Source organism: Natator depressus, chromosome 3 (assembly GCF_965152275.1).
Source record: "Natator depressus isolate rNatDep1 chromosome 3, rNatDep2.hap1, whole genome shotgun sequence".
Classification (NCBI taxonomy): domain Eukaryota; kingdom Metazoa; phylum Chordata; order Testudines; family Cheloniidae; genus Natator; species Natator depressus.
This window is the reverse complement of record NC_134236.1, coordinates 31,793,785-31,820,181: the sequence shown is the minus strand read 5'-3', so window position 1 is coordinate 31,820,181 and position 26,397 is coordinate 31,793,785. Positions and strand designations below refer to the sequence as shown.

General features: G+C 43.4%; 2 protein-coding genes across 2 annotated transcripts in view; one reads left to right on the top strand and one right to left on the bottom strand.

Moving 5' to 3' along the window:
- ATP6V1C2 (ATPase H+ transporting V1 subunit C2) overlaps positions 1-2,881 on the top strand; it is a 27,097-nt gene extending 24,216 nt beyond the window's left edge. Inside the window, exons 12-13 of the mRNA XM_074947662.1 lie at positions 156-285; positions 921-2,881. Of these exons, the coding sequence (XP_074803763.1) occupies positions 156-285; positions 921-1,016 (226 nt within the window). The 3' untranslated portion in view covers positions 1,017-2,881. The remainder of the gene's footprint in view (positions 1-155; positions 286-920) is intronic.
- PDIA6 (protein disulfide isomerase family A member 6) lies at positions 2,864-26,397 on the bottom strand. Its single transcript, XM_074947661.1, has 13 exons — positions 26,250-26,397; positions 19,831-19,972; positions 17,854-17,911; positions 17,072-17,198; positions 15,615-15,721; positions 13,011-13,147; positions 12,390-12,504; positions 11,006-11,146; positions 9,322-9,406; positions 9,159-9,231; positions 7,521-7,679; positions 4,437-4,533; positions 2,864-3,199 (listed from the first exon to the last, which is right to left on the bottom strand). The coding sequence occupies exons 1-13, from the start codon at positions 26,281-26,283 to the stop codon at positions 3,131-3,133; spliced, it is 1,344 nt and encodes a 447-aa protein (XP_074803762.1). The 5' UTR covers positions 26,284-26,397; the 3' UTR covers positions 2,864-3,130.

The following is a 26,397-nucleotide window of genomic DNA, read 5'->3' as shown; positions in this document are numbered from 1 at the left end:
AGCACAAGGGAAAGACACTCTGCAGTGGTGGAGAGGAGTGAGCTGGTGAAGACAGGCTGACAGGAGATTGGAGAGAGAGGAGGAAGAGTTACCAGAGAGTTTTGAAAGGAATGCACTGTACCAAGAGCAAAAAGTGTACGTCTGTGTATTTAAAGGTACGGCCTACCCGTGAATTTCCAGGCAATGCTGCTGCAGCCCAGCAAGAAGTCTATAAAACGCCTGAGAGATGTTCTAAATGCAGTCTTCAAACACCTGGACGAAGTAGCAGCAGCAAGTATATTGGATGTATGTGTTCAGGCTACTGCATGAGAGACTATGGCCATTAGTTCTGAACAAGACTATAGTTGCAAGACTTTGTATCAATTTAATTAAAACCAGTGCTCAGGAAGCAGATCACATAGGCCTAAACCCTGGAGCATGAGGTGCTATCTCAAGGGGCTAGGAGATCTAGTGTGGGAGGCCTAATGGGATGTTTCATACACCTCCCTCTGAAACATCTGGCCACCATCGCGTGTCGGATCCAGGGTGGCAATTCCTGTGACCAAAAAGCCCCCTGATTTCTCCCCAGCGTCTATGTTGGCTATTCCTAAGCAATATTTACAAAAACCTCACTTTATTCTAATGGAGGTGAGCACAATCCCATAGTAGGGAGCAATTTACAGACAAGTGGCTAGTAGGTATCCACCCTAGAGGGTGGAGGTGGTGAAGAATTAGTTTTGAACAATTAAAAAAATTAATTTATAAATACTTCAGAAAGAATCCACAGTCAGAACTGAGCATGACTTCTCAGACAGAAAGCTTTGATTAAAGCAAATGTAAGAGTATGTTCTGTTTACTGACAGGGATGTAAAAACACAAGTGATCGTATCTCAGAATAGAGTTTATTTCTAGCACCTAAGTTACTTTGTCTCCTTTTGCAGATGAGCATGGACATTCCTGGTTTACAACTGAGCAATCAAGAATACTATCCTTATGTCTATTTCAAGATCGACCTCAGTCTTCTTGATTACAGTTAAAAATTAAAAAAAAAAAAATTTAAACAAAAAATCAAGCTTGACTTACTCATGTGCAAGTCCCCAGTGTCCCAGTAGAGTTATGCTCTTCAGCCATTAACAGTCAAATTAAAATGCAGGCACCTACTTAGCTGGATAATTTTATAAGAATTCTTTTGCATCTGTAGCACAGTAATTTAAAGTGGTCAACCTACTCCACTTTTCTTTCAAAGTGTTTTACTATTTTATAGTCTCTTCACTTTGTATGGTTAGAAACATGCTTCACAAGCAGGTAGTTTTTATTTATTTATTTAGTAAGTTACAAAGAGGGGATCATCATTTTTACTGGAATTTAAAATAAAATCAAAAGTTAAAGTAGTCTGGTGGGTAGTGGGTTAACTAGCAATGTACAATCAGGTCTTTGTAACAGATTTCTTACTAATCCAACAGTAAGGGAGGAAATCCTGCTCTTAACCTTAAAACCAGATGGAATAAAATTTTCAAAGGCTCCAAGTGCCTAAGTCACTTTTGAAAACACAACTTTAGAGCCCAAGGGCTCGACTACACTTCAAATGCAGCAGCACAGCTATTCCGATGCTGCTGCAATGGCACAGCTCTTAGCGGAGATGCAACCTCTGTTGACAGGAGAGCTTCCCCCGTTGGTGTAGGTACTCCACCTGCCTGGGAAGCAGATGTGTCGATGGGAGAAGCTCTCCCGTAAACCTAGTGCTGTCTGCAGTAGGAGTCACAGAGGCACTTTAAAAAATTTTATCCCAGATCCTTCAGTTAGAATTTAATCATTACTGAAGGCCAGCATGAATCATCATCCATAGCTGGTACAGTCCATCACCTTGTCAGTGTGAAAGACTCTTTAAAGACAATATTGGGTTGGGGGTAGATTTGTAAAATTACTATTGTGAAAAGGAGCTTTCAGCTGTGCCATCTCCCTCTCTCATACACAGGTCAGTCCCACATACAGTAACTTTGCTAGACATTGATACAAGAGGGGGCCAGCCGCAGAATAATTTATTTAGTACCTTTCGCCTTCAGTTTTTATAATATTGATTTTACAAACAGCAGTAATTATACCAAACACCAAAGCGTAACCACCCCTGGGGTGAAACAGTAAGTAATTTAACAGTGTAAGTTGGGAAGCAAAGAACACCAGATCCAATGGAAAATGCAGGGGACATTTAAGAAGGCAGAATATAATCACCCAAGTTGGAATTGGGCCAGGATGCTGGACATAATACCTGGATTCCGTTGAAGAGACCTGTCAGTATCAGTTTTAGGCCTCTCTCTAGAGAAAGCAGTTACAGCAGCACATTGACCCTTCACACTCTGGTGGGTCACTGGCTCACTACCAACTCAGAGGAAAACTGCCACTTTCTGAAATCAGCAGTACTTTTCACCAGCCTGCACTTTCCCTAGAGATCTCCCATTCAAGCAGCAACCCAGCTATCAGATGACAAGATCACCGTCTGAGGTGGTATGTTGTTTCCAAGAAACTGAAAACAGGAGGAAAGGGACTAGACTAGAAAGATCATTTTAAAGCAAGATTGTCTGGTATAATCTTCAGGCAAAGACTGTCAAAAAGTTTTATAGTGGCAGGGTAGTTTAAGAGCCTTACAGCGCCATTCCTTATGATCCACTGTTCACTTTGCAACAGTCATCTGAACCTGGACAGCTTTAATTGTGTGCTAGTTTGTTGCTCTGTACAAGACTAATACTCTGTCAAAAATATCTTGTTTTATTCTTTAATTGAAACAGAAGCTGGTCAGGTTCCATCTAAATGAAAAAAAAAAAATCACATCTAAAACAGGTTACAGTAACATCCCCCAGAAACATTCAAAAAGCACACACGCTATGGACAAAGTAAAAACCAAGATGTAATCAAAGATCAATGTTGTCCTCAAAATATTTGTTACACAGAATACAATCAAATTTACTGGTTACAACAATTCATAGAATTTTTGCAATGTTTTCTTGAGAGGCATACAGTTCACTGTCGCAGTGTTCCAGAGAGCTGGCCAAGTGCTACTTCTCTGTAAAAAGGCCATTGGAATATCCATTTGATTTTGAACAACGTTCCAAACTGCTGCACAAACTCTCCCAAGAAAAGAAACTTCCTGAAGATCTCACAATTCGTCTTTATCCCAGTCTTCGAGATCCACATCACTCAGATCAATGTCATCTTCAACTGGAAGCTGTGGAACCGCAAGCAGAGTTTTTGAACACCAGTGCTTGTAACGCTGTTCTAATATGTGACTTGAAAAATCAGTGCCCTGCTGAGGATGACAAAAGTGTCATCCAAAATAAGACTAAGTCTGGATGTACAGACAGAGCTAAAAGAAAAGGAGTACTTGTGGCACCTTAGAGACTAACACATTTATTTGAGCGTAAGCTTTCGTGAGCTACAGCTCACTTCATCGGATGCTCACGAAAGCTTACGCTCAAATAAATGTGTTAGTCTCTAAGGTGCCACAAGTACTCCTTTTCTTTTTGCGAATACAGACTAACACAGTTGCTACTCTGAGACAGAGCTAAATGGCACTTCAGTGGAAAAAGCTGAAGCTCACATGACTGAAAGACCCTTAGTGCATTTCAACACAGGCCCAGTGGCCACTTATCTGAGCTTGGGACCAGTACAATACATGTTGCTGGGAGTGTTTTCTACCAGGGAAATTTATTTACAACACGCTATCCAGAAAGTTGGAACTTGTACGGCATTGCCAAGTTCTTATTAAAACAAAGCCATACCACTGATTCTTTGGCTCCTCCCCGCCTTTTTAAAAACAACAACCACCTTTTGCCACTGAACCCTATATAATCAAGGATTTACTGCATGCCTCAATTATCATGACTTCATTATCAATGAAAACTGTATAGCTGAGTCCCATGCAGCTGAAACTTCTGAGTTTCAAGTCACTATACTACAAAGTCAACACCCATCTAAGTTTCAGGTGCTATAGTGTAGTCACCCCTTTAGTTCACACACTAAGGTTCCCTCATAACCAGATGTTGGCAATAAATTGCGTTTCATCCTCAACAGTCTGAAATTTAATACTATTGACTAGAACATAAGACATTAACAAGGCAGAGTATAACTGTCCATGACTTCAGGTAACTAGCTATCTGGTAGGCCTGGTTAGGTTTCCTACTGTTTAAATCTTGTTGTCTCTGTAACTAGGAGATTCAACAGAGGTTTAGTTTAGAGAACGAGCATTACAATATTACCTAGCTATTCTTTAGTACCAAGTGGCTATGGAGGTAAGTTCAAAAAGCAGCAGTCTGAATACTTTGTGAGGGAAACTACAAGTGTTTCACTTACTCTTGGAATAGGTATTTTGAGAAAGCATGTCCACCCTGGTTCAGTTCCTATGTCCTGTATTTCTTTATAACCTAACAGGGTGTTCATGCACCCAGCGGCGAGGTGCCTCTTACCTCACCATCTTTGCCATCCCACGGCTCGACTGTGTTAATTTTAGGGAAACCCCCACCACCTACTGGTGCAGTTGATCCACGACCGAAGGAGAGCTCCCTGGGAGAGAGGGCGGGAGGGGAAGGGGAAAAAAAAACAAAAACATTTAAGAAGTTTCCAAGCTCATCCACCTCAAACACACTGTACTACTTTGTATACATTTAATAGGGAATTAGGTGTGCTACTGGATGTTTAGCTTGAATGGATCCCAATTCCACCACATCAAATAGCCCTAATTTGAGGTTCATAGATCATTAGAGAACGGTAAAAACTTTGAAGGTGACAAGAAGAATTTTTAGGGAGATCCCAAGATAAACACCAACAAACAAACTTCACAGCATTCAACCCATAAACAGGGGAGGTTGGTTTTAAAAACAATTTATTGCCATGACTGGTCAGCTTCTGAGCACCTTTTTATAATGGATTAACCTAGTTGTGCCACTCGCAGTAAAGATGAGACAAGCCCAAAATTATTGGTTGGTTTACACGTTCTAGATTCTGACAACGTTGTTTTTATTTTAAGATGGGCAGTAACGTTACTTAGTTGCCAACTGCAGAAGTTCATTTCCTTCAAGTCAGAAGCCTAAATCTTTATCAGTTACGGAGTGACTCACAGGGTGAACAGCTTCTGCATTCATCTCAACCTGCTCTGCTAATTCAGTTTGTAGAAAGAGAGTGACCTTTATGAACAGCAAGCATTATTCCTTTCAGTATTTTTTTTTCAGTGGTAAATTCACACTTATTCTGAGGTTGGCCTTCATTATCTCATTAAAGTCTATGTTTTCCTGCTCCTCTCCTCTTCGGAGGCTTAGTTTTCCTGATTTCAGCTGAACAGTTTACAGGCTTCCTATCACATTACAGTGAGTTTAGCACCATGCTCAGCGTGCACTAAGAGAGCTAACTAGAGCTATTGTGACTGTACTGCTTCCCTTAGACACAGCACACCTGAGCTGAAGTGTTAATGTCATCTTCTACTTTGCAAGTCCTTCTCTTTGGTAAGGTAACATGAATCTTTAATTATACAGCCCATCAATATGGTGGTTACTGTGGATATTTGCCCTAGGAAGACTGTCCTCTGGCATCACTATTCACAGCACCTGTTGAGGTCTCACTAAAGTTGTTTTAAAACATACAAGAACTAACTAAGTTTGAGAAATGACAGACAGTTGTCATAGCCGTGCTGACCATCAGCATATGGACATTTTCTGATATGCTTTGTGAAGCTATTACTTTTGTATTTAATAGACCTTAAATTTCATGGGTTAAACTTACATCTTTCCGCTTAAAGGAAAAAAGATTCTGGTAGATTTCAACCCAAAACTAAATGGAAAACCCACTAAATCAGTCTAATAAACATTGGTTTAGGTCAGTGGTTCCCAAACTTTAACAACCCGTCAATCCCTTTCACTAAAATGTCCAGTCTTGTGAACCCCCCTCCTAAAAATGAATATTTCAAGGGATTTTCTCCCTTACCCGAGCATAGATTATAAAAGCAGCAATCTTGGAAATATAAAGTTTGTTTTTATGACATGCTTATTACACACTATTTATTATTTATCATTACATTATAAAAACACCAACACTCTTCCAAGACCTCACTTTCGTACCTTGTGTCACTTTGATTAAGCCTGTTATAAGACAAGGCTCCTATGTTTCATCCAGGAGTATCAGATGTGAGACAGCATGAAGGGATTTAAGAAGCCAACTCAAAGAGTTCCTCCTGCACAAGCATTCAGGTCTTGAGCAGCCCAGGCAACCAACACTCGTTACAACAAAGCTTAAGCTTGTTCTTCATAATCATTTTAAAAACAACACTAGTAGTCGTCATTTAATTTTAAAAACAGCAAAAAAAAAATCCACTCCCTTTCCATTTCTTGTAAAGAGTCTTGAAGTTTCAATCTCCTCAGTGTGATAGATATGCTTGCTATGATCTGCAGAGCTCTTGGAAGTCCCCGGGGCTCCGGGCTGATGGCCCCGTGCTGCCAGAGGTCCCTAAGGACAGCTCTGCCTGCCATTAGGGAATTTTTTCCCCAAGAACGCCCTGTAACATTTCGTGAACCCCAGTTTGGGAACCGCTGGTTTAGGTTGATGCCTCCACAATGATTTTTTACATCCTTGTAAGTATGTACGTTATGCAGCAGATTCTGTTCTGTGCCATCATCATAGAAGAGTGCTAGGGTTCACAGTGCATCAACTGATTTGAAAGAATACTGTTACAAACTCACTGGTGTTGGCAGTTGTGGGGTTTTCCATCAGAGACAAATCCCTTAACTGAGCTGCTCACAACCAATGGACTCATACTAGTAAAGTTCATGTAAAATCAGGTACTTCCTGATTCACTGAAGCTACCCAGAGCGCATAATCACGATATGAAGTACTCTGGATTAAAATGAACATCTAGTATTGGTGAAGTCACTGTTTGGGAAGTCAGTTAACCAGGATACCACAGGTGCAAAAACAACTTTTTCTGAAATGGTGGTTAGAACTTGCCATGCTTAGTGCACTCACAATCTGGGGGAGGGAGAAAGAGTGGTGGTGGCAGGAAGAGACATGGAGCACAGAAATGTTTTTGCTTTACAGTGCATTTTTAAAACTTAGGAAGAATGGTGATGGTGCAGACCTACCTTCAGACACTGGATAAAGGAAAAGTCTGCATTGGACTTCAATTATTAGCACAATCTCAGTTTATTAGAATCAAACAGTTGGGATAGGCGCCATGTGTCCCCCTCCCCACTACTGCCACACTAACTACTTTGAGTATTTGGCAACTTACAGTTTAAGGGCTCGGTCTGATCCTGCAAATCCTCTGCAGAATCAGGGTCTTATGCTTTCTGACACTCCCCCTTAGCCCCATATTTTAGTTAAAAAAAGCCACTAACAACAAAAAATCCACAGCAACTAGTAATCTTATTTCCAGAGCTCCACACTCCTGAATAAATTTACACTGGCATGCCAATGTACATCGTACAATGTGTTCTGTCTCCACAGATCCAGAGACTTAGTTAAATGAACAGTTTAAATTACTTAAAAAAAAAAAGAGTTTGTACCTGAGAAATTCATTAATCCCCTGTTCACTGAAAGATCCTTTCAGGAGGGCAAATTTCATCTTCCGTGCATTGACTGCTGCCATTGCTGGGTACCCAAATCCTCCAATTCCCAATGAGTTTTCAAGCTCAGACTGAGCTCCAGCCTCTGTCCACAGCCACCTTAAAAAAGAAAAAAGAAAGAACCTTGAAGACAGTACTGTATTATTGCTTTTACACCAGTTTTTGGCAGGTCTGCTTTTTCATTTGCAAAAACATCCTTGTCCTTTGTAGCACTGTTCACAGGGCTGCACAGATTCCCACCGAATAAAACTGATAAAGTTTAAGGAAGATTCCAAAGTTTTTGATCAGTATCATCACGGAAAACTGCACAGAGACCCTCATCTCTATTCAAGTCAGTAAGGTCTAGCCGTGATGCGGAATCATGCTCTGACTATGTGAAGAAAACTTTTCAATCTTCAACAATGACTTCTAGCCCAAGGTCCCAAAGGAGGCCCAGCCATTGAAGTCTGTACTATAGAAGTGGCTATAAACAGATGCTCCTACAAGACAGGAACCATGTTACTGAATGAATGCTTAAGCACAGTTGAACAGTTACTGACTTGCTCTACTTCAACAGATTGCTGTGCTTTAACCTAGGCAGGCAAGGCTTACAGTGCGCTAAGTCACTGTAAGCAGGAAAAACTGTAGCCTTGAATAACGCCTGAGGCAGATTGCTGAGCAGAGAAGGGGAGTGTGATGTTTCCACTCTCCAATTGGCTAATTCAGTTTCTCTTGCCCCTAACAAGTCCTCCACGGAAAGTGAAGCATTAGACCAGTCAGGAGTTCAAAAGGTCTCAGCACTCCCCCGAAGTCTGTCATTCCACCCCCTCTCCCTCCCATGGCCTCTTTCCCAGCAGCTGCCATGTCAGAATGCTCCCCAACACTTCCTGTGATGTCCAGCAACCTGGAGTCCACAGGTAGCCCTAAGGCAACATCACCCTCCTTAGCAGACCTCTCCCTGGCTTGTGGGAAACGAAAGACACACTGGCTCAACCCAGCATGGAGGAAGGGGGAGAGAAGGAGAAAGAAAATGCCAGCTGGCCCACAGTGGGAATGTGAGGCAACATATTAACAGAGCCTGCACTTCTGAAATATAATCAGACACAACAACAGAGAAAAACCAGCCTACCAAAGTAAGGCTCCAAAGAAACCAGACATGTTTTACAGTTCAAATATTGCTTTCAACATTCAGACCTGGGAGGTATGTTTGATCTAATCTCAATGTTTAGATGACATTAGCCTTAAGTAGTCAAAATGCACATTTGAAAGCAAGGTGAAAAAGGGATTAAATCAGTTGGTTTTCTGTCTGTCTTTTTAAACAGACCCCATTTAAAAAATAGTCAATTTAACAGAGGTATCCACTGACCTATTCACAGGGCTTTCCGTTTTACCATGCTCTTAGCTTATCTGCAAAATAGCACTGTCAGATGCAAAGCTGTGCCCATCTCTGCAAGGTATTTATGTATTTCTACAGAAAAACAAGACGCGGGATCTTCCAGAACACAGAGTAACTACCTCTCCGAATCTAACATGGACATCTGAAGTCCTCCACACACACCCCTTTTCAAAAGAAGTGGCCAAGCCAGCAATGACACTTACCCCCACATTTTCTTTTTGTATTTGTCTGCCATTTTTAACATGACTTCCAAGTAGGAATTTCTACCTGCAGCTCCTGTTTGCCAGACAGAATTTGACAAGTTAAGGCAGGTCGTTCTTTTTCCTTAAGTGACATTATAAAGAAAAATGCTTCCTTTTATTCTACCTGTATCAAGAATATGAGGCAACACAGCAATGACACAGAGCTGGTGGGCATCGCAGGTACTCTTCACAATATTTTCATCAATAATCTGGGAGAATGAAACAAGAAAACACAGATTACAAAACACCACAGCACTCAGGTGATTAACAGTCCTGGGTGCCATAGCCTCAAACTTAGTCCTGCCTGAAAAGACAACTGCTTTGAGGGAGAAAAAAAACCTACTTTTCCCCATGGCAACATGCCAGAAGAGACACTGGAAGCCTCCCTCTAGTCCACTAGCAGGATGCTCATCTGAAACACCATGCCCAAACCTATGAATATTCCTACCAATACTGTTGATGCTGCATATTCAGATGTGAAGGGAGATCAAATGGAGACTCAGCTGATAAAGTTTTATATAGCCTGTCAGCAGGCTAACTATAAAAACTAGTGAAGTGGTTAGCAGCAACATGTGGGGAGGAGGGGGGCAGTGCAGCGGACAGAATCGCCATGGTAAAAATTTCACTGAACTGGGAACAGGTTGGGTGATTTCAGTGCCTCTGGTGGAGCCAACCACACTTGGCATGCTGCTAAATCTTCCCAAGCCAAGAGGGACTTCTAGTCTTGAGGCTCATTAAACAGACATATTGTGGTTTGTCAACAACAAAAAAAGGCCTAGTCCAACCCTGCCAATCTCCAGGGGGTGAGAGGGGTGTGTGCATTTTATAATTCTGTCAGTCACTAAGATACCATGATTTTGGGGGGTGGAGGGGGGAAGAGGTGTGGTGCCAGGCCAGGTAACTATTACTGCTGAACAGTTTATTTCCTGTGAAATAGATAGAATTGCACCGAAGCGGTGCAGGCACCCAACCCTGGTGAAATTTGCATGTGTGTCAGATTACATAAACTGTTGACAGTGCTGCAATGTTAATATTCTCCATGCATACCGTAAACACTTTGCTACAAAGTGCAGCTTAGTATAAGTTTGCCCAGTAGTGTCATTAGACTCTCTGATGTCAGTTAGAAGGGAGTTTTTGTTTAAATGGCAAAGTTATTCAATTGGCCAGTCCCTCACATCAGCACAGATTTTATCACAGGCTAAGGCACGAGATTTGTGGAAGCTCCTTGTTAAAATAATGGCAGCACACCACACTACATAACAGGAGTCAATTTCTGCTTCTAAGTCAGTGGTTCAAATCCAGCCCATGTCAATCAAATCTAGAAGTTACCAACTGTAGGCCGTTAGACTAAGTGACATGAGTGTGGTTTCCACCCAGTCCTTCATGTACAGATGATCCACATGATAAAGCCACCACCAGAGTCTCAGCAAAGGGGCCAAGGTTTTAGTGGAAATGGAATCTGAACTTTCATCTCACCCCCTTTCTCCAAATGAGGATTTAGATACATTGGCAAGATAGCTCATACTGCTGCCACCTTCACGGTATCTATTCCATGGATCAAGGTCTTCAGCATTCAGGACTGTCAGTCCAGCTTCTTTAATGAGCAGTATTATTCACTGTAAAAAATGTAAAGCTACACCATGGACCGGGATGTGATCTTTGGGTACTTTTGATCCAAAACAAGTTCTGCTCGTGCACCACTTTGGTCATTTTCTTTACCGTCACTATTTTTCTTAAAAATAACTGCAGGGCCCAAGAGACAGGATGGAAAAGCACTCAGAGAAGTTAGGTTTGCAGAGCAGGGATACCTCTAGCAGCTCAGGTTGTGGGGCACTTTCAGAAAAAAGATCCAGAGCTCGAGCAACTATATCAGATCTTGTTCTTCCACCATCATAATCAACAGGGTCTTCCCCTTTCTGAAAGATCTTGATTGTGGGAAATCCACGGATCTGCAATAAAATATGGAAGTTATTAGTTCAAATTAACAAGAATGTTAATGGTTGCAATGGAATACCACCATGATGTGCTCTAGATAAAGAGGGAGAGTTTTGCATCAAGACAGGGGATCGCCACACTACATCGCAGGGCTACACCCTCAGCCTAAACATTTTAAAAGGCAAGTTAGTTATTCCTTGTCTATGCTACAATTTAAAATTGGGTTAGTCAATACATGTTAAAAACACTGTTAGCTATTGTAGTATCAGCATCTGTGGTGCATCAAGGGTCCAAGTTTTGACACCAGATCTCCCTAGAACCATGGATTTAAATATCAGCAGGGCCAGCTTACTCCTCCATGCCTCTGAAGGCAAAGGTGAAGATCCCCTAAGTTTATTAGGGGAGAGAGGGTGGCCTGTTAAGAACTGTGGCCACCTCTACCTCACATGGACTTTAAAAAACAACTCGTTTTTAATAAGTTTGTTCTAGTACCTTCACTGATTGCCAACTGATTATCAGTGACTGTTGAACTGCAGTGAGATTGAATTCACCCTCCACCCGCATGCTACTCAGTGATGTTTTTTCTTTCTACTTTCTTAAACTATTTTACTATTAATGAGATATGGAAGGACACGTAATACTTTTAAAAATCAGGCCCTTAGGAGCCAAGCGTGGTTTTCAAAAGCAACTAGACACCTCACACCCATTGAAATCAATGAGTTTTATGTGCCTAGGTGCCTCTGAAAACCCCACTAGGTGCCTAAATACCTTTAAAAATCAAGAAACTTCTTTCTGGGGGAGAGCGAGCCAACGAAGCACCAAGTTCTGAGCCTGCGGTATCACATCTGTATAGCTAACATGACACCTTTGGAATTCTTTCAGCTGGAGATACCAGCTGCACTCGGATCCATGTACAAAAACTGCCAGTCTCAGAGAGGTGGTATATACTTTAGGATGGCACTCAGTAAATTACTATAGGGTGCAGTTATGCCAGACCTCGTGGAAGCAAATTGCAGGAGTCAAAGATACTTTCTCAATGGCAACATCCATATTTATTCCACCTTCTCTCAGCGTTTGGGAAAAGCAACTGATTTCCCCATGAATTGCTCAAGTCCCTTTTATACTAACATTTCTTAGTACTAAGAACTAAAAGTAAATGCTGAGGTAAGAGTTCTTTAGGTATTACCGGGGAACGTGACCTATTAGAGAGATTGCAAACAAGGGGAGGGAATTTTCAAGCCTGCAGTGCACACTCACCCCATATCGGCTGGCTAACATCTGATTCACTGTAGCATCTACAGCTGCCAGTTTTACTTTTCCCTTGGTTTGTTCTTTCACTTCTGTGGCAGCAGCTGCCCATTCTGGCTCCAGACTGGAAAGCAACATAATGCCAGTTACTAGCAGTAAAAATTGGTATTTTAGAGGCAAGTTAGTGAAACCACAACCCACAGCTTATACCTGGAGGAATGCGCTCTCTCCAGAGTAGCAGCAGCTCTGGAAAAGGACTCAAGGACTACATGGAATATCTAAGGACATCTTGAATTCTGGGATTAGAAGACTCTCTTAACATAAGAAACTTTCAAAGGGCCAGATCCTGTTCCCACTTATGGCAGTGGGAATTTTGCCCACGATTTCAAATGAAGCAGGACTGGGTCCAACAAATGCTAAAACTGCTGATTGGGGTGGGGAGGGAAGAAACACAGGTTCCCTGGTAAATTCTGGAGTAGGCAAGTTAAAGAGTAACTTGCATCATTGTCAAGACTCACATCCAATAAAACGAGAGAGACAGGGTCCCAATTCAAGAAATAAGCCTGCTTACATAAACTGCAGATGACAAGCAAGTACCCATTTAAAATGATTGCCAACAGCTTCACTTACTTTTTGCAGTGTCCACACCATGGGGCATAAAACTCTACCAGCCAAACGTCATCACTATTCACAACATTCTTATCAAAGTTGTCATCAGTCAGTTCAATCACATCCTTTTTATCACCGCCTCCGCTTTCCCGGCTACTCTGTAGTTCAAAAATAAAACCTGTTAAGCTGGAGGAACTTTTGCATTGCTCCCTCACATAACCACACTCTAGATGTGATCACTTCCATGTGTGTGTATCTACACACTTCTTTGCTAAATTAAAACACGTTTATCAGAAATTTCCAAGTTCAGACAATCTGAGTTTCCCATGCTAGAGCTATCCATGTTAAGAACACCCACAGAGCATACAGATTGCCGCAAACTCCTAAAGACCTATGGGAAGCAACACTATAGTCTCTGGAAAGACCAGAACCCTGATCTTAATGGCTCAAGATCTTTTGGTTCACTTTTAGAAAGAAGTCTCATTGCCAGAATATAAAGGGACACAGTCAGGTTAAAAAAAATTACCATTAAAAAAGTTCTTATCCACTTTGGTAGGTTAAGTATAAAATTTTCAGGTGGTTCCTAAATCAGTTAGGTGCAAAATCATATTTTTAGAAGTGACTTAGGCACACAGGAGCCCAAATCCTGTTGAAAGTCAATGGCCTTTAGTAACTTTTGAAAATGGGGGCTGGGTACCAAGCATTTTTGACAGTGTTACCCTATGACTTTTATGAAAGGTTTCAGAGTAGCAGCCGTGTTAGTCTGTATCCATAAAAAGAAAAGGAGGACTTATGGCACCTTAGAGACTAACAAATTTATTAGAGCATAAGCTTTCGTGAGCTACAGCTCACTTCATCGGATCCGGATGATCCTTTTCTTTTATGACTTTTATAGGGTTCTTATTTTTCACTGTTCTGTTTACATTTTCCACTTCAGGGCTTGGACTATGAAATAATCTCATTCATTCTGCAGCACTTAATGCTTAGCAGCTGGTCTTGTTCCTGGTTATGTTTTGCTTTCTGGCTCTCATGTTAATTTAACTAACTACTTTGAGGTCCTCAGATGGAACGTGCCACAGAATTGCAAACACTAATGAACTTAGCCTTAATACAACTCTGAGGAAGGGATGAAGGAACCCCATTTAACACATGGAGAGACAGACAAAGATTGAAGGCCAAGTCACCCCTTCCACAGGGTCTCTCTTGCGTTAGTGCTTAGAAACTTGACAAATCTCCACATTCAGGGCTTGTCTACACTTACATTTTATAGCGCTCTAATTTGCTGGCTCTGGGGTGTGAAAAATCGCCCCCCCGGGCACAGCAAGTTTGAGCGCTTTAAAGCGCTAGTGAGGACAGGCTCCAAGTGCAGGGAGCCGCGCTCCCAGTGCTCGGAGCTATTCCCCTTCTGGAGGTGGATTACCAGGAGCGCTGGGAGACCTCTCTCCCAGCGCTCACACGTGACCACACTCACACTTCAAAGCGCTGCCCCGGGAGCACTCCCGCAGCAGCACTTTGAAGTTTCTAGTGTAGACGTAGCCGCAGTTACTCATCTCTTTGGGAGAGTAGGACTTCTCTTCTCATGGAGGGGACTGCAGGTCCTGGTTTCATGAGGCCATTGTGCACAGCGGTGCACTGAGCACTCCAGAGAATTGCACATCTGCTGCAGGCAAGAACTGATTGTCCAAGTTTCTTTTTAAAAAGGATTTTAGTACACCATTAACCTAATGAGGTTTATATTCAAATCACTATGTGATGCGTTAGCCAAGCTACTCCCACTGACTGCAGTGGATGTGTCAAGGTAAAGAACCAGGCTGCTTTTAAAATATTGATCATATTTTTGATGATTGCCATCAGCATTTAACTTGCTCTAGTTATTAATAACTCTATTATAATACTTAGCATTAGAATGTTGTGGAGATGAAAAAAAGTCAGCTAATACCTACACGTTCCACTTCGACAAGTCAACAGCTGAAATGATTTTTTCCTGTCAGGAAAAAAGGTTCCTTCAAGTTGAATTACTGAACCTCTAAAAGGCTGACAGACATCCTGACTGCTTACTGGTGGACGGAGATAAACATGCCATATAAACCGTTCTGGCCAATGAAGAGTTCCGCTGCAGCTGGTATCTCACATCAGGGTCACATGCAACCTGGCTGTTTTCTAAACCATGTAATTCACTTTATCTTACCTTATGCGTATGTCTACACAGCAAGCAGAAACCTACAGCAGCAAGTCTCAGAGCCTGGATCGACAGACTCAGACTCAAGTTACACCACTAAAAATAGCTGCACAGACATTCAGGCTTGTGCTGCAGCTTGGGCTCTGAAGCCCATCTCCCTCCCTAGGCTTTCTGGCTGCCATGCGGACATATCCTAAGAATGAGACTTGTGGCTTTTCTGGAATGTGCTGCCAAACAGCCCAAAGAGATAATCTTCTGTCAATCAGCTTAACCAATACTCCAAGTTCTTTCACACACTTTGCAAGTGTCGTACCAGCATGAACACAAAGTGATCCCATGCACCCTCAAGTGCTACACAGATCTTGGAGCACAAGGCTCTGATTTGCTGCAGAAGACATGAAGCCTCATCAATAAAAATAATGCATTATCCATTCCCTCAGAACTACCTGCTTTCCAGAACTATATCCTCCACTTCTGCCACTAAGACGATCCTTCACCAGTGATCGAAGAGTACTTAAAGCAGCATCAACAATAGCTTCACTTGTTCTGCCACCTGTGACACAGCAGAATAAAGAGATAAAGGGCTGAACTGTCAAATCATATTAGCACCCTATTTTACAAGCTTAGATTCAAGGCCCAATCCTGCTCCGGTTGGCTTCAGTGGGCACAGGATTGGCCTTTACTGACATTTTGTGTATGGTGGGACGCAACTAACTTGGGCACTAAGGTTGCACAAGTGTATTTCCTCACAAATGCTAAAAAGCAAAGAAATTACATGCAAGGCAATATTGATATTGAACACAATACTCTACAAGAATTAGGTCACTGTCACCAGGACAGCAAACAAATACCCTTTCTAATAAACCCTCTCCTCAGTGCATGCACATCAAGAAATCAGTAATATCTTACTGCAATGCCTCGGACCTTCCAAACTTGAGCACTGCAGCGTGATTTAACTGGGAATCTGCTATTATGTTTCCATGCCATCACATCAGATGAATTACTCAACTGCAACTACTAGCAGCAGAGTTCTTTTCTGTTTGTTTCCTAAAATAACCACAATCTACATGAAAATACCTGATTATTAAGGCTGAGAGTTTGTCACAGAGGTCATGGATTTTGTGACTTTCCGAGACCTCTGTGACTTCTGCAGCAGCTGGTGCGGCTGGCCTAGAGGCCACTGAGCAGCTTGGGTGGCCCCCCAGCCAGTCACACCTGGGGCAGTCTCAGTCTCCTCCCCACTCCAGCAGCAGGAGTTTGGGTGTGGGAGGGGACTCAGGGTTGGGGCACAGGAGGGGTTGAGGGTTCTGGGTGGCACTTACCTCGGGGGGGGGGCGCGCTCTCCCAGTAAGCAGTGACATCCCCCTCCCTCAGCTTCTAGGCAGAAGCATGGCCAGGCAGCTCTGTGCCTTGCTTCCACCTGCAGACACCACCCCTGCAGCTCCTATTGGCCGAGGTTCCCGGCCAATGGGAGCCGGCGCTCAGGGCGGAGGCATCACAGAGCTGCCTAGCCACACCTCTGCCTAGGAGCTGAGGGAGGGGGATGTTGCCACTTCCGGGGAGACATGGAGTCAGACAGGGAGCCTGGCAGCTCCGCCAACCCACCCCACAGCGGAGGACCCAGGCTGCACGCCCCTGCCCCCCCCAAATCCACGGGCCGTCTCCCCCCAAAGATTTAGTCAGGGGTATACAGTACAAGTCATGGACAGGTCACAGGTTGTGAATTTTTGTTTACTGCCCGTGACCTGTCCATGACTTTTACTAAAAATAACTGTGAATAAAACATAGCCTTACTGATTATAGATGGAATAAGCAATTTCACAATTCTTTTTATCTATCGTGCCAATCATCACACGAGACATGAAAACACACCACACATGACAGAGTACCACACAGCACTTACCCTGGTAATCTTCTGCTTTGTTCTTGTTGGATCCAAATATCTTGATAGTTGGAAATCCTCGAACACCGTACTGACCACCTAGGGACTGATGCTTATCTGCATCAACTGCACCAACTTTCACAACACCCTATTTAAATTTTAAAAAGCTTCAACTGTAATTTAATGCATTTGACAGCAGGAGCCATAATGGTCAGGTGGAAAGAACCAGTGAGTAATGTACTGGGGAAGTTTGGGGCCATGGCAGCCTAGTAGTTGGGAATGGGAGACACAAAGTTATCAATTAATGGTTTTTTTGTATTCAACAAAAAGGTGTGTAGAAAGACTAAACAGCAAATTCAAAGCTCAGCAGATCACTGCATTGTCACATTTACCATACTGAAACAAATGCTAGTATGTTGCAGTTTACAGAGCTATTTCCACACACCCAACCTGTGCTAGTTCTGGGATCTAAAGGCATTCAGAGGCTTTTGGGGGAGGGGGAGGGGGAGGGAGGAGAAAGAAAAATATTTCTCAACCAGAAATCTGGATTATAAACCATTGATTTTTGATTCTATAACAGCCTTCCAAAGCAGTCATGGAAGTTTACCAGAAAAAGCAAAAACCCTTGGACAGATTATTTAGAAAAACCTGACGTTTTGCCTGTTAAAGAATTTTACTTGTCCAGGGCTAGTAGAATTTCACAAGGCTGACCTAAAGTTAGTTGTAAATTTCTAAGAGCTGACAAAAGCCAATTTCCCCCAACTCCAAAGCACTGCATGTGCGTGGGAAAGTTTAAAACTTACTTTTAATGCTGTCGCTGCTTTCTTCCATTCAGGAGTTAGTCGTTGACAGTGACCACACCTTTTGGAAAAATAAATTTCTTTTCATTCAAGTAAGTACTTGGTAAGTACTTCATTTCACAAAATACCTAAGAAATCAATGAAGTTTGAACTCTGCAAGAGTCCGGCATACGAATGTAATCAATCATTTGCTATTTGCATTTTGTGAAATGGAGTTGGGAGTTCTAGCCACGTGAGCGGGGGAAGAATACAAAGTTGTGATATCACCGTGTCACTGCAGACACCAGGAGCAAACACTGCAAAGGATTCTTACCCTGCTGACAACGATAATCTAAAAACTAGCCTCAAACGGAGATGGTGAGCTCCAGCCTAGCAAGAGAACTGTATATGATAAGAACTTGGACTGCCTAGTACTGTTAAGCCTTAAAGAAAGGAGAGGGGAAATCTCAAGGGAAGTTATTCCAGTGAAGCAGAACACCCAAGCAATCCTGACCGAGGGGTGATAACTGAGTAGTTTGGTTAAGCAGATCTGCACAAGAGGCATGTCAGAGAAAACTGTAAGAGTATACACATTCTCTGGTAAACTGTGGTTTTCAGTAAGCTACTCTTCTGTTTCTGGTGTGTAAAAGACATTTTCTTCTGCAAAGAGCATACACTGAGATCTTACCTGTTTCTTATACTTCCATTATGCTTTGCCCCAGGCTAACCCTGAAGACTTTCCCTTTTTCGCTGGTTACTTTATGATAGGTTATCTTTAGTTATAATGGATTAGAACCTGGATGTGTTAGCCCAACAGTGATTCACCCTTCTTAGTATGCTATTACATTTCATAGAGGAGATTAATCGCAGTTTTAAATCGCACTGTTACACAATAACAGAAAACCATTTATTTAAATATTTTGGGATGCTTTCTACATTTTCAAATATATTGATTTCAATTATAACACAGAATACAAAGTGTACAGTGCTCACTTTATATTATTTTTATTATAAATATTTGCACTGTAGATAAGAAAAAAGAGATAGTATTTTCCAATTCATCTATACAAGTACTGTAGGGCAATCTCTTTCGTGAAAGTGCAACTTACAAATGTAGAATTTTTTTTTACATAACTGCACTCAACTGGCACGTAAATATCTTGCATATGGCACTGTTGTAGCTGGCGTTGAATGCCTGTTCTCACGTTAAGGTGTCATCGTAAAATAAGAAGTAGGCAGCATTATCTTCCATAAATGTAAACAAATTTGTCTATCTTAGCGATTGATTGAACAAAAAGTAGGACTGAGTGGACTGTAGGCTTTAATTTTTACATTGTTTTTCACAGTAAAGAGAATGAACTATAGTACTTGTATGAAGTGAATTGAAAAATACTATTTCTTTTATTTATCTTTTCTACAGTGCAAATATTCGTAATAAAAAAATATAAAGTGAGCACTGTACACTTTGTATTCAGTGTTGTAACTGAAATGAATATATTTGAAAATGTAGAAAAACATCCAAAATATTCATAATAAATTTCAATTCGTATTCTATTATTGTAGTGTGATTAAAACTGCAATTGTGATAAAATTAATTGAGTTAATTTGTTTGGAGTTAATGGTGATTGACAGCTCTAATTATTTTTCTATCTTTACTGAAGTTAATATTGAAAGTTATAAATGCAAAAAGATTTGAGCGTCTAGGCTGGAATCTAATGCACCTCTTACCAATCCAGACTAATTATTTTCCCCCAAGCTGTTCTATAAACCCAGGTTTATTTTGCTGGCCACAAGGCTATTGAAATGCTTTGAAACCCAAGTGAGATCTGTGTGAGAGAGTGAATGGTTGGTCCAGGATTTCTAGTAAGTCACCTTTCGTATTCCTCGAAGATATAAGGGTGAGCAGGAAATCATTTGCTTATAGAAATTAGTCAACCCTCTTACAAGCACACCTGGCAGGACAGCATGTGCTAGGATTCTCTGACTAGCTATGATCCTTACCATGGTGCGTAGAATTCTACCAGCCATAAACTGTCGCTCTGAATGACTTCCTTGTTGAAATTTGTTGGTGTTAGCTCTATCACATCATCACTGGATGAATATAGGCTGTTAGCTGCCAGGAAGAATGTGCAGCTCACAGCTCCTAGAACAAAAAGAAAACCCAAATTATACTCTCATCAAAAATATCAACAGCTGTACTAGATTCATGGCTGAATCACCCTCCTCTCACCCCCTTTTTCTTTTAGCAGTAGGGAAAAAGAGACAGGAACACCAAATCTGCCAGAGAGAGGGAAATTGCAGCAACCCATCTCTCTCTCCTTGCCATCCTGCAGAAGCCTTCCCATGCAAAGATCATGTGTCCAGGACTCCATGGATTTAGGTGACAGATGCTTTCTATACCACCATCTTCCAGCAAACCTGATGGAATTTATGCTGCCTCTCCAAACCTCCTCAAAGATTTTTGGCTCACATTTGGAGGCCATAGCAACTACCTGAAGGCCTGGAACAGCACAGACAGGCTAGACCTCCATGTGCATACCCTGGAGATCTGCAGGATGTCCTCACAGGTCTCAGGAAAAATGGAGGGTTGGCTGGCCACACCCCTTACCCAACATGATACAAGGACAGCATAGGCCGAAATTCTCAGATCTCTTCCCCCCAAGGTAACAGGACATGTGTCTTAGTTCAATTATTTCAAGTTACACTGGTTTGGAGTCTAGGACTTGCTACATTCAATTTGGAACTAGTACCAAACAGCAGCAGCAGGAGGGGTAGGAAGGAAGGAAGGAACTCCTCTGTCCTTGCTACTGATGAGTCCTAGCACCTACAGTATTGTTTTGTTTCTCAAATGGTGGGAGGCAAACCAGAAGTTAGTCCTTGGGTCACACCTCCTGGAACAACAAACACTCTAAAATAGGGATGTAAAAGGTTAACAGATAAGCATCAGTCTTACTTACTGGTATTGGTTAACGGTTAATGATTAAACTCCGTTGCCCACTGGAGCCCAGGACTCCACTGCTGCCCCAGGCGCAGGGCCGACAGCGGAGTCCCCGGGTGAGGTGGCGGGTGGTGAAGGCCTGCGGCAGAGTCCCTGGGCACGTGGGCCGGGATCCCTGGGAGCAGAGCCCCACGTAAAATGTGGGGGTACTGCAGCACCGCCCGCACCCTTAGTGCCCCGGTGAAACGTTTAACCGTGTAACCAATAAAATTTTAATCGGTTACACGGTTCCTTTTTTTCAAACTGCTATTTACATCCTTACTCTAAAAGGTCCTTTGAACTCTAGAAGATTTTTCATGGTGAAAAGTTGAGCAACTCTTTCTTGAATTGGAGACGGTGCAGAAAAGAGCCATAAAATTATTCAAGGGCTGGAAAAAATGGCTTAAGAGCGAGAGACTTAAAGAACTCAATCTGTTTAAACTTATCTAAAGATCAAGAGGTGACTTGAATACAACATATTAAGTACCTTCGTGGAGAGAAAATACTAGGTACTAAAAGGTTCTTCACAATAGAAGAGAAAAACATAACAAGAACCAATGGCTGGAAGTTAAAGGCAGATAAAAATGTGTGATGTGTTTCTAATTTGAATTTAACAGTGAGGGTGATTAACCATTGGAACAAGCTACCAAAGGAAATGGTAGATTCTCCATCTCTTGAAGTCTTTAGATGAAGACTGGCTGCCTTTCTGGAAGATCTGCCTTAGTGATTATGAAATTCTATGGCCCATGTTATAAAGGTGTTCAGACTAGGTAATAATACCACCTCTTACACAGCGCTTTCCAACAGTAGGTCTCAAAGTGCTTTACAATGGAAGTCAGTATCATTATCCCCATTTTACAGATGAGGAAACTAAGCCATGGAGGTGAAGAGACTTGCCCAGTCTCAGACTCAGACCTTATGACCAAAAGGAACCATTGTGATCATCTTCTAGTCTGACCTCCTGCACATAGCAGGCCACACAACCTCACCCACCCACTCCAGTAATAGGCACATAACCTCTGGCTGAGTTACTTAAATCCTCAAATCTTGATTTACAGACTTCAAGTTACAGAGACGCCTTTTACTCTACTTCAGACCAACAAGTGACCCATGCCCCACTCAACAGAGGAAGGCAATCCCACCAGGACCCCCAGGATCTCTGCCAACCTGACCTGGAGGAAAATTCCTTTCTGACCCCAGCAAATCAGTGGCAGTGCTGGAAATATAGCACAGTTCTCCTGAGTCCCATTCCAGTGATCTCCACTCTGCCACACTGCCTTATAATGGTCCCTTCTGGCCTTAAAATCTGGGACTTTCTTTTGAAGTAATCCTGGACCAACTTAAGTATGTTTATTCATGTTCTAGAGCAGGGGTCTCAAACTCAAATAACCACAAGGGCCACATGAGGACTAGTGCATTGGCCCGAGGGCCGCATCACTGACATCCCCCCTTGCTGCCCCCGCCCCCATTCCAACCCCTTCCCTGAAGTCCCCACCCTAACTCCGTCCCCTCCCTGCCCCCAGGGGGTGCAGGAGGGATGCGGGGTGTGGCGGGGGCTCAGGGCAGGGAGTTGGGGTGCAGCAATGGGCTTCGGGCAGGGGGTTGGGGTGCAGGAGGGATGTGGGATGCGGCAGAGGGCTCAGGGCAGGGAGCTGGGGTGCAGGAGGGGTTCGGGGTGCGGGCTCTGGGGCCAGGGCAGGCTCGCTGGCTGCCTGCCTGCCCTGGCCCCGCTCTGCTCCAGGAAGCGGCCGGAACCACGTCCCTGGGGGAGGGGGAGGCACAGGGCTCCGTGTGCTGCTCTTGCAGCTCCTCCAGGTACCTCCCCCAAAGCTCCCATTAGCCACGGTTCCCTGTTCCCGGCCAACGGGAGCTGAGGGGGGCGGTGCCTGGAAGCAAGCGCAATGCACAGAACCCTCTGCCCCCCTGGGACCACAGGAACATGGTTCCAGCCGCTTCAGGGAGTGGCACGGGGCTCACGGCGCCACGGGGTAGGCAGAGGGGCGGCGGGGCGCACGGGGAGCTTGGCAGGCCGCACGAAAGAACCCTGCGGGCCGCATGCAACCCGCGTGTTTGAGATCCCTGTTCTAGAGAGTCTTTCTTCCCCTCATCCCCTTCCTCCAAAAGTACTACCCTCACCACAGGTGATCAACTCACACCAGTGTACTTCAGGAGTGACATGCAGCCCACATACAATTGCTCCTGCAGCATGTCAGGCTGACCTGCAGTAACAGCTGCCATTTAGGGTAAGGTAAGGCATTGAGAAAGTGAAAGAGAGCCTTAGCTGCATGGTACAGCTGCTCTTAAGAGAAAAGGAAAACTTCCCCTCAGAGCTGAGTACACTGTTTGTAGAATTACAGCAAAACTTTTTCAGGAAGTAACTCTATATCACCTAAGAGATCTGTGGCAGAATGAAGTCAAAACTAGAGCTCAATGAATTTTATTCAATAATTTCTGCCATTTTCCCCCTTTTCATAAACAGATCTTCCAATTTATCAGAAGCTTTTGTTAATCAGCAAATTGTTAACAGTTCACTATGAAATCTGCCCCAAGTCATTTTCTGTTCCCAGACTGGAAGACATCACACTAACCAAAAGTGTGATTTGCAACTTCTACAATCGCATATGCAATTTGAAATTTGCCTTCAGCAAAAATTCAAGGTTAAAACTCACTTTCACACAAACAGTAATCAAACCTGGAATAGGGCTTTCAAAACAAAGGGCATAATACAAAGTAAAAGGATCCCCAACACTGTCAAAACAAAATGTGCTTTACAATTTGAATGAATTATACAGAAAACAAGACCATCCATAGTTATGACAGAATAGAAGTATAAATGTTACATAGAAACCTTCACTGTCATGACAAAAGCCACCCATTGACAGGGCTAAGGAAGAAATTTCCCCTAAGGGCAGATTATTTCATGTGTCCCTTACTAAGGATTTTTGTAGAAGTCTGATTACTGTGCAGTTCATAAACTGGTGCACATGCATGACAGGTAAGACACTCCACCCTGGCCATGCATGGTGCTGTTTATTCAGCATTTCTCACTACCTGTGAATGTTTTAAGGGATACACACTCACAAAAGCGTTGGAGGGCCAGGTTGAGTAATGGAGGTGGAAAAAAGGCCACAGAAGTATTTATTTAGTCTCTATCCTTCCTTCTTTCCCCCCATCAACATTCTATGCTTTCTGATAAAATATCGATTTCTCACACTGGTGTGCAGGATCCTAGCTATGTGCAGCCATGTAAATAAAGCATCAAGACACTCACTGGAGATGTAAAACAGAATTCATTTAATTAGGCCTGGATTAGAGAGGGAAAAATACATACTGTGTATTTTCTACAAAAAACAGACAGGTAATCTCAAGTGTTCTACCACTGTATTTCCTACTGCAAATGATTCATCATTTTGCAATAGTTGAAGTGCACATTGTAGACAGCTTTGCTTTCTATCTTAAGAGAGCCGTCATCTCAGCACTTATTTCCTCTTCCAATATATTTGTGTTGCATTTGGTTGCGTCTCTTTGGCCATTCCCTCTTATTCATCTTGCATTTCACCTGACAGTAACTGCACATTTCTATTGGTTTCAATATGGATTTCCATTTTCCAGGATCACATCTGAATCCATATTTTGAACCTTCCCATTTAACCATCCATACTGGTTGCCTTCCTGTAATTATTTTTTATTATTTTGGTTAGGGGGTATTATACATGCTTTGACTCTTAAGATATATTTTGCTGCTTATGATATACATGCTGAGTCTGAGAAATTTAGTTCTCATTTTTGATTATCTTCCTTTAAAAAAAAGTCTCACTTTCTAAACTTGCTCACAATGCTTATCCCTCCATGCTAAAACTTACTTACATTGTGGTCGCTAGTACTCAGTAGCCTAGCTATCATTAATTCCTCACCTGTGTGTTACTTAGGATGATAGTCTCTGCTGTTGTGTGCTCTGGAGCTAGCAATTACAAGCAATTCTTTAAGATGTTAAATGATACAACTTATCAACATGATTCCACTACGACATGATGCTTCTATGAACAGATCACTGCAGTCTCACAGACCATTTTATTAGATCTAGTTGCTGCTTTGGCCTCCCCTCAAAGTTATGCACTCAACACTTTTTACAATTCAGGAATCCAGTAGCATAACCATGCAGCATATTTGTATTCTATGATTTGGCCTTTGCATCATGTTACATCTCACAACTTGAACCCTTATCTCCCGGAATGATCTTCTTCATGCATGGAGAATAGTCTCCTACACCTCCATTGGAAAGTGTGGCTCAACTAAGAATAAGGTTTGCTACAGATGGATACCTTGGTAAGGTTAGAAAATACACAGAGAAGTAAAATTTTTAGAATCAGAGTCCAACAATCCCATGAACTTCCACAGCTGTTCAACAGGAGCTTGGCCCAAGTTAGAACAGAACTGGGTTCCTACAAATGAGAGGGGAGGAGGGAGAGCTCAGTGGTTTGAGCATTGCCCTGCTAAACCCAGGGTTGCGAGTTCAATCCTTGAGGGGGCCGTTTACAGATCTGGGGCAAAAATTGGGGATTGGTCCTGCTTTGAGCAGGGGGTTGGACTAGGTGACCTCCTGAGGTCCCTTCCAAGCCTGATATTCTATGAAAGGATGGAAGAGGCTCACCACTGGCTCATGTAGGCCATTCCCCCAGGAGCAACCGCAGGATTCTTTCTGGCTATTTGCCAGGCCTAATTTTAAAATGTCTTCAGGAACAGGGCTCCTATTTTCAGAGGGGGTAGCCGTGTTAGTCTGCATCAGCAAAAACAACGAGGAGTCCTTGTGGCACCTCAGAGACTAACAAATTTAGGCAAATAAATCTGCTAGTCTCTAAGGTGCCACAAGGACTCTTCGTTATTTAGGGCTCCTACTGTTTCCCCTCAAAGCTTATTCTGCAACCTAACAAATCTCCCCATTAGTTGGTTTCTTCCTTGAGCCCGAATCTATGTTCTTTTTCAACTAGCTTTGGTTACACACTTCTCCCCTCTCAGCTTGTGCCCCAGTTACTCAGACCCCCCCCGCCCCAGCACACACACACACACACACACAGCCCACTGCAGCGCTAGGGCCCCCCCCTCCCGCGTGGGATCTCCAGGAGCCGCCCACCGACCGAGCAGGGAGGCCTGACTCGGCCGTGAGCCTCCCCCTCCCCACAATGCCCCCCCGGCCCGAGAGGCAGGGACAGCCGCGCTACGCCCGCAGGGCCCCGGGCAAGGTGGGCTCGTGCCGAGCCAAGGGTCTCACGGCTCCATTCAGAGCAGGGAGCTCGGCCAGCGATGGAGCCTCCGCCAGGGTCACCGCCCAACCCTCCCCGCGCAGCCAGCTCCCAGGGGAGCCCCCTGGCCCCGGCCTGCCGGCCCCACGCAGGCCTCCCCCCGTGCCCCCTCCCACCGGAGCCCGCGCTCGCAGGGCGCCTACCCAGCAAGAGGCCGCTCGCGCCGAACATCCCCATGGTGACTGGGCTGCTCCGTGTCCCGCTGGCGGGCTCGCGACCTCCCCACAACCGGCCCCTACAATCCGCTCCCCCCCGCCACCACCCTGCCCACGCGGCCCCGAGTTCCTAGCC